Consider the following 12774-nt stretch of genomic DNA (forward strand, 5'->3'; position numbering starts at 1 on the left):
TCATTGAATAAAAATATTATAGCTTATTTAGATACGTGTAAAAATTCTCATAGTATCTTGGAAAAAAAAAATCTCATACTAATTTGCATGCAAATGTGATATCCAAACAAAACCATGGCCTTTCAATAACTTTGGCGTTATATCAAAGTCCCTTTTAAATTTTTTCTTCTTCGGCTTCATTCGAAGTGAAAGTCTTTAATGTCACTGTCCCGACAAAAATCAGCCACAACTTGCTGATGAGCTACTGAGTTGTGAATTACATTTGATAACAATATTGTGATGGTGAAATCTCATGGAAACCTAAAAGAGTTTCACAGTACATGTACAGATTTAATCTGTTCTAACCTGTGCACAACTACATGATAATCAGATTCAGCAAAAACACTACATGTTAGTCAAAGTTAGCTGCCTGGTTGTTGCTTCAGTTGCTGCATTTTCATTTTCACTGATAAACATAGGATCGTCCATGAAGCAAAACACTGTAATTGAACTTTCAGGTGCTTATAGAGTTTTATTTGTCAATTGCATAATGATTTTTTTCTTATGCTTCTTTACTGCTTCCCCAAAATAGTGGCTTATTATTTCAATGATGCATTAATGAACTCAGAAGCCCATGAATCGGACCTCAAACAGCAACAGATTGAAGAAAAGGAGGAAGAGAAACTTGAATATTCCATGGTTTTAGTTTACTCTCTCTCTCTCTCTCTCTGTGGAACACACACACACACACACACAAAAGTAGTTAACTAGTTAAATTTTAAGAATTTAACAACAAATTTTACATTTTGCAGGATGAAGAGGAGGAAGAGAATAAAATGGTCATAAATAAAATGAAACAAGACTTGAAGGCAAGGAAAAGAGGATCTGGGGATTTTAAGCTTCTGATACCTGACAAGGAATTGAGCATTGTGATTGAGAAAGGGCTGTTGCAGAGTCTAGAGAAGGAACTGGAGCAAAGGAAAGCGATCCTTGAAAGGAAACTGTTTGAATATTATGGTCTTAAAGAACGGCAATCATACATTGGCCAGTTGCAAAGGCAATTAGAGGACAAAACCGCAGAGATTAACATGCAAAAGATGGCTGTTGATTCATTGCAGGATGAGAGAAAGACGCTTCATGAAGAAATCAAACGGGGTTTAGTGGCAGAGAAGCAGCTAGAAATGGCAAAGAAGATGTTAAAGGGATTGCAAGAGAAGATGGATGCCAGTGCAAGCAATGTAAAGGGAAGGTTGATTGTGCTCCAAGAGCAAGTTTCCGGCTTTCAAAGTGGTGAAATCTCTTTTAGAGATACCATTGTTGAGAAGGAGCTTGAAGATGTTAAAGATGTTGAGCTAGAAATTGCTGAAATGCAGAGGAGGAAAAGAGAGCTTGAGTTAGAAAAGAGGGAATTAGCAGTTAAGTTGATTGCTGCTAAAGAAAGAATAGCAGCTCTTTCCAACATGAAAGAGGTAGATACAATTTAAATCTTGCATTTTATTTAGTTAGTCTGCATATGAGATTCATGCCCTTTACTATCAGATACAGTACATAAATGTATGTGTACAAAATTCTTATGTTTAAGAACCACTTTAATTATCTGAATTTTAAAGAAATTCCATTTTTATGCATGATTTTTGCATAAAGCAGTAACAGCAATATGCTTTTGCGTATGTAATTCTAATCATATTTCAATGCTTCACATGATATCACAAGTTGGAATGTACCTAAATTATCACAGCATTTTTTTTTTCTGTATATACTGGAATGGAAGGGGCTACCTGTATCTTGCCTCAAACCATCTCAGAAATATTTATAGCAAATTATACTTGAATTTTAGCCAAATATTGCTCCCCAGTTTAATCTGAATTCATAACAAATCCTGCATCCCGGAAGACTGAGAATTGGAAAAACCTTCAGAATTCTTCTAGAGTAATAAATTACTAATGCTTTCCTTTTGTGCTGTTGCAGAGTAAGATAATGGCCGGAGTCAAAGAGGAAGTAATTACTTTAAGACATGCCAATAAAGAACTTCAAGAACGAGTTGAAAGATTGCAAAGTGACAGATTTGATATGGTTGAAGAACTTGTGTATCAACGCTGGATCCGCACTTGCTTAAGGCTTGAAATTCAAAATCAAGAAAACCAATTGGGAAAGACCTCAAAATGTGATTCCAGAAAGGATTCAAGCAAAAAGTCTCTTGAGAAAACTAAACCTGTGATGTCTGATCCCGGATTTGGCAGCATTTTTTCCAGCTCCTCAACTGAAAGTGATAAAATGGACAGTACCACAATTGATAGCTCTTCAAGTTGCCAAAGAAGCAGTGCTAAGAGACTCGGTGTAATTCATAACATCAAGAGGTGTGGAAGAATCAAGGATGATTCAAGCACAGTTCTATCACATCCACAGGCTAGGTCCTCTAGAGGGAATTCTTTGAGCTCTGGCCTATTTTGCAGGTTTTCCTTGTCAATAATTCAATCAAACACACCAATGCAAAGGACAAAATGTATCACTCCAGTCAGCAGCTTATCTGAGAAAATAGAACTGCATGACTCAAATAAATCACTCGAAAGACCAACTTTTCAGCGTGCAAGGAGAGTTTCATTTAATGATTCTGTTAAATCAGTGGAATCAACATATCGAAGTACACCAAAATCAGTTGAAGAAATTTTAGATGAAAGGAAATTAGTGCTGCAAGGTTTGGCCACAGCTCAAATATGAACTCAGGCCCCATTTGTAGCAATAAACTTGAGGGGGTGAAACATGAGCCTTCATCAGCAACCCTTACAATTGTCAAGGATGGCCATTCAAGTGGTACAACTGAAGAACTTAATAACAATGATCGCATCAATTTGCTCGAAGGGAGAAGGACTGAAATTGCTCCTGGAGACAAGCTGCATTCAATGATGTCCGAAGTGCCTCCTCTTGATAACCGAGATAGGAGCCATGCACTAGTAAATATTGTTGCTGCTCTCTTCTTTGTCTTTGTGCTATTTCGATTATCTTTCTGCTAGAAAGTACTCAGCTTAACTTTTTTTTTGTTTAATCAAGTATCTGTTAACTTGTGTGGCACTAAAACAAATCCATTTTATGATGTCATGCAAAGTTTATACTTTATAGTAACAGATTTGAGAAAGAAAGGGTTCTGTAAAGTTCACTTTCGAACTAAAATTTTTTTTCATTTTTCATAGACTAATTTGGGGATGACAAAAATGTCCTGTCTTGTCCCATTCTGCCCTGTGCTAGTTTCCCCCCTGCTCTAAAGAGATGATGAGAGTCATCTTGTCCTGCCCCGAATATATATATATATATATATGAGAGATGAATTCAAGTTACACATTTTTTAAACCGTTGGATTTAAGTAAATCTAATGGTAAAAAAGACCCTCATTAATGCTAATATTCTAATTCATCTCATTTAGTATCCCCTATTTAATACATTCCATACTTATTTCTGAACTCAAAAAAATTTATAACACAACTATTGCTTTTAGTTGTTCTCTATCTCTACGTTTCTCTCTCTAGAACACTCTTCTCTGGATTTGTTTTTATTCTTTAAGAAAGTGTTTCTCCTTCTCTTTTGTTTTTGTTTGTAAATTTAAGTTCCTTATGTTATTATTTTGTGTAAATTAATTTGTAAACTATGTGCTGATGATGACAAACAATTGGACATGATCCGCTGCAACAACATTAGATGTTGTAGCTATGAAGATCAACTAATTTACCCTTTTGTTTCTGAGGCAGAAAGTTCGAAATAAGCCATTGGTCATTGTAATGGCCCTTTAAAAATCAAATTTATCCTCAAAATCAGAGTTTTTTATATTCGTTTTTAACTTTTGTTTTTTGTTGGTAGAGTACTTCCTTATGTTTATCTATTTTTTAACTTTTGTAACAATCTACTAATGATGATAAACATTTGGGCATGAGATGCCACAAAAGAGAGAGTGTTCTAGAGAGAGAAATGTAGAGATAGAGAACAACTAAAAGCAAAAGTTGTGTTATAAATTTTTTTGGGTTTAAAAATAAATATGGAATATATTAAATAAGAGATAACAAATGAGATGAATTAGAATATTAACATTAATGAAGGTTTTTTTTAAAGGTTGGATTTACTTAAATCAATAGTTTAAAAAAAGTGTAACTGTTTATGTTGAACCTCTCTCTCTCTCTCTCTCTCTCTCTCTCTCTCTCTCTCTCTCTCTCTCTCTCTCTCTCTCTCTCTCTCTCTCTCTCTCTCTCTCTCTCTATATATATATATAGATATATAATGGACCAAATAACATGTTTAAGCTAAGGGAAGGATGCTAAGTAGAGCATGTAATCACCAACAAATGCCTATCCCATAAACCATTGTATATGTAAATTTCACATTGATTTGAAATAGAAGTTTTTCTTTTAATTGATAAGAGTAGTTTTATAAAGATTCTTGTGTGAACCTGGGTATGAATGAAGCTCCTCTCCACTTATTCTAAGGGGGGAAAACAACAGAGTAGCATCAATTCAGGAAAAACCAAAAGTAACATCATATTTATTCGAAAAGTCGTAGATCAGATCAAAGATGAACATGAATCACAAAGCATTGAAATTTGCTAGTCGATAACATGATGCAGGGAAATCCCTTTGGATGGGGATATCTAGATAGTGTGATCCCACACATGCACCCGAGGCATAAGCTGCAAGCATATGCGTGTGACCTCAAAAGTAGATTTAGTGCGTTGATCCATTTATGTGATTGCTCCTACTTGCATCAACCAGAGATGCTGGGTCTCATTATGACACGCACGAAGGAAGAAGTTCTCGGTATGTTTCAGTGCAATGTACACAGAATGCTATTGGTGCACGCCGCATACACTAACTCAGGAATTTGCTGGTGTGCGCTGCAGAGTTTCTAACGCAAAGTTATGTCGGATTTTCACAGTGAAGATAAGGCAAATTTCATTGTGGAAGTGCAGTAACAATCATATTGTGTGCAATGACACATAAATTGTGCCTAATTTCCGACATAAAATTAAATAAGGCAAAATATAATGCTGCTAAAATTCCACCGTGAAAATACAACCAGAATTTTTTAAAGTTTGAGTAGAGGCCACTCAATGCCACTCTTTCTTTTCAAAAATGATCATATCTAAAATCTAAACAATGTTTTTTCCAAAAATTTTAAGCACATACTTTGGTAAACCCATCCGTGTCACCTACTTTTTTTTTAATTCTTTGTACATACACATGACAGTGATACACTTCATACTTGAATTTGAAAAAGAAAAAATCTTTTAATCTATTTTTATTGATTAGCCACCAAGATTCAAATAAAATGAGGTATTTTCATGAGATGGACGCAGTGTGGTGCGTAGTACTTTTCCCAATCATCCAAACTCAGTTTTTTGTTTTAGACATTAATTTGTGTTAGGAACCTGGTTTAGGGTTAGGATCCGGCTTTTTGATGTCTAAAGTCGGTTCTTGGATTAGAAGGGTTAGAATTTAGGTGTTGCAGCCCAAAGGGTTTGGATTTGGCTTGGGTTAAGGTGATTTTTGTGTTTGTTGATGGTTCTAAGGTTTTAGTTGGGTAGAGTTTGTTTGGAGCTCTAATGGTTATATGAAGCTTTGATGGTTGTATGAGTTGTGACTTGCTTCGAGGAGTCACCATGTCCAAAACACACACACACACACACACACACACACACCACTTCAAGGGTCTCTACTCCCAAGAGAAAGACTAGAGAGAGAATAAACTAAGCAACAAAAGGTTTTTTCTTCATTATGCCAAATTATGAGTACATGGTTCTATTAATACCACTCTTGCCTTATTCCTATTGGCTACGCATGGTTTTTTTTTTTTTTTTTTTTTTTTTTTTTTTTAAGATAAAACTCTACTCGAACCTAATCTAAGTATATGTTTGTAAAATTCCCTCATGGATATTTGAATCCTAGCCCTTGGCCCCTCACCCCAACAATATTGGGCATATATATGCTTTAACGAATATGTACATGTGATTAACGCGTTCTTATGTTCACTAACCCTAATTAAGTATAACTAACTCTTGAACAAACTAAAATACGTGTGCTTTAATCAATCTTACAATTGTAATGAGCTCAATTCTAACCAATCAAAATCCCCCCCCCACCCCCAATATATGGCAGTTAGGATGGGCTTCACCTAAAATTGGGAGTTATTGGAAGTTGGAACATGAAGTGTCGATTGGCACTTTAAGGTGGGATTGGACTACTAATTGGAGCACTCAATGTGTTGATAGGAAATCCATTTTGGTTTTGGTTTTCTTCTTGTTTCAGCTTCTATTAATTTCCTAACATTTTGATCCTACTTTAATTATATTTTTAAATATGGGCTTGGTTTGATTTTGGCCCCTCAATTTTAAAACGTTCAATTTTGATATTTAGTTATTTTTTTAAATGTTATAATATAGTATACAATCATTTATCTATTGTGTGCATATGACTCTCAAAGAATGCAACATAGATATGATTGTTCACAAAATGTACAAAAAAACCCATTACATCTGATGAGGCATTTTGCATTTAGATTTTTCAACTTGCTACAGTATCATGCATATTTGCACAAGACTATAGCATTATCTAAAAGTTTTTTTTTTTTTTTTTTAATTCTATCTATTTGCACCAAGCGAATCAAGAAAACCTCTCTCTCTCTCTCTCTCTCTCTCTGCCAAATCGTTAGAACCAACCACTATCGGCGATACAAATCTGTGGTAGTTGTGGGTCCCTTCTCCCTTTTGCACTCTCTTTCTATCTGAAAGGTCTCTCTCATCAAATTTGTGGTGATTGTGAGTCGTTGGATTTGGGCAGTGTGGGTCACATATGGGTGGGTGTGATTAGTTGTGGGTTGTCGGGTGGGTGTTGTCGGGCTTATGGGTGATTGGGGTGGGTCACTAGTGGTAGTCCATAAGTTTTTTTTTTTTTTTTTTTTTAGATTTAGGTAGGGGTGGAGCTAGAAATTTGTGTTTGGGAGGGGCGATGTAAAACTATCGTATTAATTCTGAGCCAAATGATAAGTGGGTTTTGTTGATGGTGAGTACTAGAGAAAAGCGGTGGATTTACGAAGGAGAAGGATTGAGAGTGTTAGAAAATGATGAGTGTAAAAAAATAAAAAATTAAAAAAGAGAAGAAGAAGAAGAAGAAGAAGAAGAAGAAGAAGGACGAAAAAGTTAGAGAGGGGCTGTAAAATAAAAATAAAAAGAATATGAGATGCGAAAGTTACAAAGAGTGCATTGTGAAAGAGGGAAAAAAAGATGAAGTAGAGAAAGAGAAGAAATTGTATTGAGAATTGAGAAAATGAAAAATAATATTTTCAACAAAAAAATAATAATGATGTACCACACACTTTTCTACAATTGTCCTGTGTGGCAAACTATGATTGGCTATCTGTTCCCACAAATGTTATATTTGACAAATTGTAATTGACTATCTATTACTATCACATAGATCACCATTTTTTATCTACCGTTCACAGTCTATCACGTACGACAATTGTGATAAAATGTGTGTAAAAATGTGTGGTACTAGTTTTATTGAGAAAAAAGAAAAGAATAAAATATATATATATATATATATAAAAAGTGGAGCTACAAAGGGGCAAACATTCACATGGAAGGAAGATTTGTTTATAAATGTCATTACACTTTTTCTTTTTACAAAAATGCCTCTCTTGTTTTCTTGGAAACAAAGATATGAGATATTGAGGAATGGAAAAGGATAAAACAAGTGCAAAGTTGGGATTTTGGGAGCCAAATTTGGCTAACATGTTGGATGTTGAGGGGGGGGGGGAGGGGGTGTGAGGTGGAAGCTTTGTTCTTGGAGTGGTCAGCTCCTTAAAAAATTGAGTGGGTTCTATTTTTATCTATTGTTGGATTTTTTTTTTTTGGCCCCCTAACTCACTACATGGCTACGCCCTTTGATTTGAGTTTTTCGATTTAGTTTTGATAATCGTTAATGACTATGATTGTTGATGACAGCTATTGCTAGGTCTAGGATCGGTTTAGTGTTGGGTTTTGGACTTGGTAGTAGAGGTGGCGGCAGATTTAGACATGAGTGGTGGTGTTTTGAGTTTTGTTGCATTTGTTGGTGTGGGTAAAAATTAAATTATTGTAATGTGATGTAATCTAAAATAAAGAATGAGATGTAAAAAAAGTTATTGTGTAAAATAAATAAAGTGGTTTTTAGTGAGATAAAATGCAATGGATTGGAATGATCTAAGTTAATTAACTCTTTTTCACGTGAAGATTATTATTTGATTTTGAATTGATATAATTTTGATAGGGACACTCTAATGGGAATTGATAAGTTTACTATTTGAGTAATACTAATGCCACATAAAATGGCACAATTTGTGCTATAACTCATGCACATGGCAAGTTATGAGTGGTAAGAATATGCTCACAATTAGGAGAAATTATAAGGTCTATATAATGAACAAGTGACGTGGTCCACTATTCTACTAAAAGACTCACACCTGTTCAAAATTGTTGAGTTAGAAATTTTTTTTAAACAAAAACTTATTACTGATTTAGTAATTTTAAACAAGTAGAGGTTTTTTAGTAGAATAATGGACAAGTGATGTAGTCCACCAGAAGACTGTATAATTTCTCCACAATTAAACTTACTATTACATTTTTACTATTCACAACATCTTTACTATTCACCATATGTGAGTTATGGCACAAATAGTGCCATTTTATGTGGTCAGAGCGTTACTCTTACTATTCAAAGCAATTCTTACCGCAAAAGAAAAAGTCAGTCCTCCACACTCACATCTAGGACTTGTCAAAACTCCCATACCCTCCACGTGTTCCCTTGCATGTCTCTAAAAATAGAACTCTCCAAACACGTGCCAGTCATCTCCACCCCTTCTTTAACCCCTCTCTCTCCCTCTTTCTCAAAGCCTCTCCGTTTCTCACACTCTCATTGTCTCTCTCTCACAATACCTCTAGTACTCAACCATGGCTGATCGTCCCCACCAAAACTCAGCCGAAACCCTCAGCACTAGAGCCCCAAGATCCTCCCACCAAAACCATTCCATGACCTTCTCCAACTCCACCACCTCTGCATTCCTACGTAATCTCAAAGACCATGCACCAAACTCCTCCCAAGTCGTTGGCCTCCTAACCCTCCTCATCTCCGGCTCCATCCTGTTCCTCCTCGCTGGCCTCACCGTCACCGCCACTGTCCTCGGCTTCATCTTCTTCACCCCATTAATCCTTTTCACGAGCCCCATATGGTTCCCCATTGGGGCATTCCTCTTTGTTGTAACTGCAGGGTTCGTGTCCCTGTGTGGCTTTGGTGTTGCCCTTGTGGCCGGTCTGTCATGGATATACCGCTACTTCCGTGGGATGCAACCGCCCGGTTCGGAAAGGTTCGACTACGCGAGGAGCCGGATTTATGACACTGCGTCTCATGTGAAGGACTATGCAACTCAGTACGGTGGGTACTTGCAGAGTAAAGTGAAGGATGCGGCTCCTGGAGCTTGAGCTTGAGCGGCTTGGAAGATTTCTGGACCGAACTAGACCGGGTTTTCTTGTTTTCTTGCATGGGTTTTTTAATTTCTTTCTTTAAATTCCCTTTTGTGTTTTGCAGTGAGATTTTCTTTGAAAGTATGGAACTTTGGGTTTATCAATGTCAAAATGTTTGATGTTTTCGATTTTAATGCAAATGAAGGAGAGTTGATGGTGGGCCAGGATAAGAGACATTAAGATTTGTCTTAGAGCAATGGTTATTACTTATTACTCACACCCTAGCCACACTTGTTTTAAAATGAATTTATGATTTTGTTTTAAAAGAAGCATATGTATACGGTGTGTGCATCTTTTAGTTTTTTTTTTTGGATGGGATGTGCATCTTTTAGTTGTGGGATGACTTTTATAATATAATAATATGGTAGTATTATGGATGTGTGTACAATATGTGTACAGTTGTGTGTTAGTCTTTATGTGTAAGAATTATTTCCCTTTAATTTTTTTAAGAGGTTCTAAAATCCAAACCAATCCATGAAAAAAGTAATCTAACTATAATCAAAGATTTGTAACGTGTGGGGGTGTTTAACTATTGGTCCGAATTAGATTTTACAAACAATTGGTTCTTTTTCTAAGGATTCATTCTCTTTCGAATTCCTTGTCAAAATGAAATTCTCAAAATGATTCAGTATCTTTTGAATCGGGAATAGTGAGTTAGGGTTCAAATTTCCATCTCCCTCAAAAAAAACAAACACTATTACAATATTCTTATAGCTTTAAGAGACTGATGAATTAAATAGTAAAATATTGTTAACGTGCGACTTCATGGAAAGGTAAGTTTGGTATATATATTAAGGGTTAAGTGCAAAACTGTATTCCTCAGGAATTGAAGGATTGTTAAGCTGACCTTGACATCTTCCAAGTTATTGTTTTACTCTCTTTCTTATTCTATTACTATTAAAATATATATGCTTGTAACAGCCTTACATCAACGTTTAGGTTTTTTTAAATTTATTTCTTGTATATTTTATATAAGATACAAAATTTTACTGGTAAATATATTACTGGTAAGAATTTTAAGAAAATTCTTAGGTAATTTGGGCATGGATAAAGAACTCCTCCATGAATTTAATAAGTAAACCTCACTTTGAATGTAAGAGGATAAAACACTATTTTCCGTATTCTAAGAGTGTCTAAGAATTACTTATATTTGTATAGGCAGAAAGATTCTTTTTTCAATTAACCCCACTTGGGGTTCAATCCCTCCTTTACACCAAAAACCAATGAGAAGTGTTGCATCTACAATATTTTTACAACATTTTCATAACAAATCATAGGTGCTAAGTTATTATTGGTTCTAATTTGAATCCACTACTGAAATTATTTTTCAACCCACCATTAACCGCCAATAATAATTTGTCACTTAAAATTTGTTGTAAAAATATTGTAAAAATGTTATGAACATAGTATTTTTCAAAATGAATTGGTGTCTTAGTATGATAATAAAGCGCAATTATCAGAAATTGATCCATAGATTGAAACTATCTTAAAAAAAAAAATCTCTATTAACCAATTGTTAAGATATATGTTAGTAAACCTCTAAACTAAAATAAATTTAATTTATTCTTACAATTCATTGAAATATCATAACATAAAAGATCTGTCATTTTCATCCTTAGTTACAAATTTAAGTAGCTGAGTTGAGAGAAATTCATACGGTCCCTCCAATCACTCCAACTTTCTACGTACTACACATTATACTTTAGTTAATACGTACAAGTTTCTGATTATGACCATTCTAACCTATGCATCGTGACATTAAAATTCCACTACTAGCTACTATACTCTTTTGGGAGATAGTATGACGTAAATGTCAGGCTTGTTCTTTGAGAAATTTTCTTTTAAAAAAAAAATTAAAAATTAAAAGAACTGCTTATGATAGGATCTCCGAAAGGGGCAACTTTCAATAATGGGATGCTTTATGAGCATCTAGACATCTTGAAAGCTACGCATTTAGATGTTCTAAGAGTTCTTTCTTTTCTTTTCTTTTTTCTTTTTGGAATAATCATCGGAAAAACTAATAATCTTCACTCTGGTAACTATTAAATTATAAATAATTTAAAAAAAAAAAAAGAGATGAGGGATTTAAATCATAAACATCCCTATTAGAAACATCCGAAAATGTCAATTGAGTTATAAATTTTTTTACTAATTAGGTGCCATTGAATTCAACGGCAATTTATAAAAAATAAAATAAAAACAAAAACTAGAAAGCTTTTTTCCTTTAGGGATAATTACAGTAAACCCACTTGAGGTTTGACCTGTTTGTTCTTTGCCTACCTGTAGTTTAAAACTTTACACTTTACCCTCCTGAGATTAGTTTTATTAACCCTCCATAACACACCTCTCCGTTTGCCGTTAGAAAAACACATTTTTAGGCTAAAACAAATACAACAAGAATAAAAAAGTTAGGGTTTTTCATTGCTCATGAACTTCAATGAGAATAAAGTGGAGGAACAACACACCAACCAAATGACTCAATGAAATTATTTTTAATCTATAACAATGTCAACAAATTCACAACAGGCCAACTATCGCAACAGGCCAACTATCACAACAGCCACAGTCACACCAGTACTTAACCTTTTCTTCGAAGGCAATTTTCCTTTTGCTTGACTCATTACAGGTGCTTCTGGTAATGAGCTCGGGTTCGATGGCACCGTCTGAGCCAATGCAGTTGTTGGAGATGTATTGGTGAATGAACAAGCAGGCAAAGGACTCAACCCACATAGCCCTTCGTTCCCAGAAAAGCTTCCTTGACCAAAGCACAACGATGAGTTTCATTTTCCTTCATTCTTGCTTCATGGGTTTCATTTTGTTGTGGTTTTGGTTGTGGGTTCATCTAATTTTTGGGGTTTTGGTTGTGGCTTTATCTGATTTCCTTCGTTCTCGCATCCATCTCGGTCTCAGCCTTCATCTCGGCGGTTTGGAGCAGATCCCGGAAAAGGGCCGGCGGTGGTTTAGAGAGAATGGAGCTTGATCTTGGCCTCCGCCCCGATCTCAGCCTCCATCTCGGCCAAAATGGAGCTCGATCTCTGCCAGCGGTGGTTTTTTTTTTTTTCTTTTTTTTTTCTTTTGGGTTGTGGGTTTGATAATGATCTAATTATGGTGGGGTTATGGGTTGTAGCTTGTTGTGGTTGTGGATTGTGGGCATGGTGGTGGTGATGAGTTGTGGGTTCTAATAGTGGTGGTGGTGGAGTGGGTGGCAATGCTTTGTGGGTTTAAATTTTTTTTTTTTTTTTTTTTTTTTTTTGTTTTTT

The 12774-nt window shown here is 35.2% G+C and overlaps 2 protein-coding genes across 2 annotated transcripts; both read left to right on the forward strand.

The window, feature by feature from the left end:
* The first annotated feature begins 597 nt into the window (after window positions 1-597).
* LOC111996940 (protein CHUP1, chloroplastic) lies at window positions 598-2697 on the forward strand. Its single transcript, XM_024028974.2, has 3 exons — window positions 598-678; window positions 792-1448; window positions 1948-2697. Exons 1-3 carry the CDS (start codon window positions 598-600, stop codon window positions 2695-2697), a joined length of 1488 nt encoding a protein of 495 aa, XP_023884742.2.
* Window positions 2698-8857: 6160 nt separating this feature from the next.
* Window positions 8858-9678, forward strand: LOC111996939 (oleosin G). The gene has a single exon (XM_024028973.2). It carries the CDS (start codon window positions 8945-8947, stop codon window positions 9470-9472), a length of 528 nt encoding a protein of 175 aa, XP_023884741.2. The 5' UTR covers window positions 8858-8944; the 3' UTR covers window positions 9473-9678.
* Window positions 9679-12774: the final 3096 nt, after the last annotated feature.

This window comes from Quercus suber, unplaced genomic scaffold (assembly GCF_002906115.3).
Source record: "Quercus suber isolate HL8 unplaced genomic scaffold, Cork oak 2.0 scaffold_113, whole genome shotgun sequence".
In the NCBI taxonomy this organism is placed as follows: Eukaryota; Viridiplantae; Streptophyta; class Magnoliopsida; order Fagales; family Fagaceae; genus Quercus; species Quercus suber.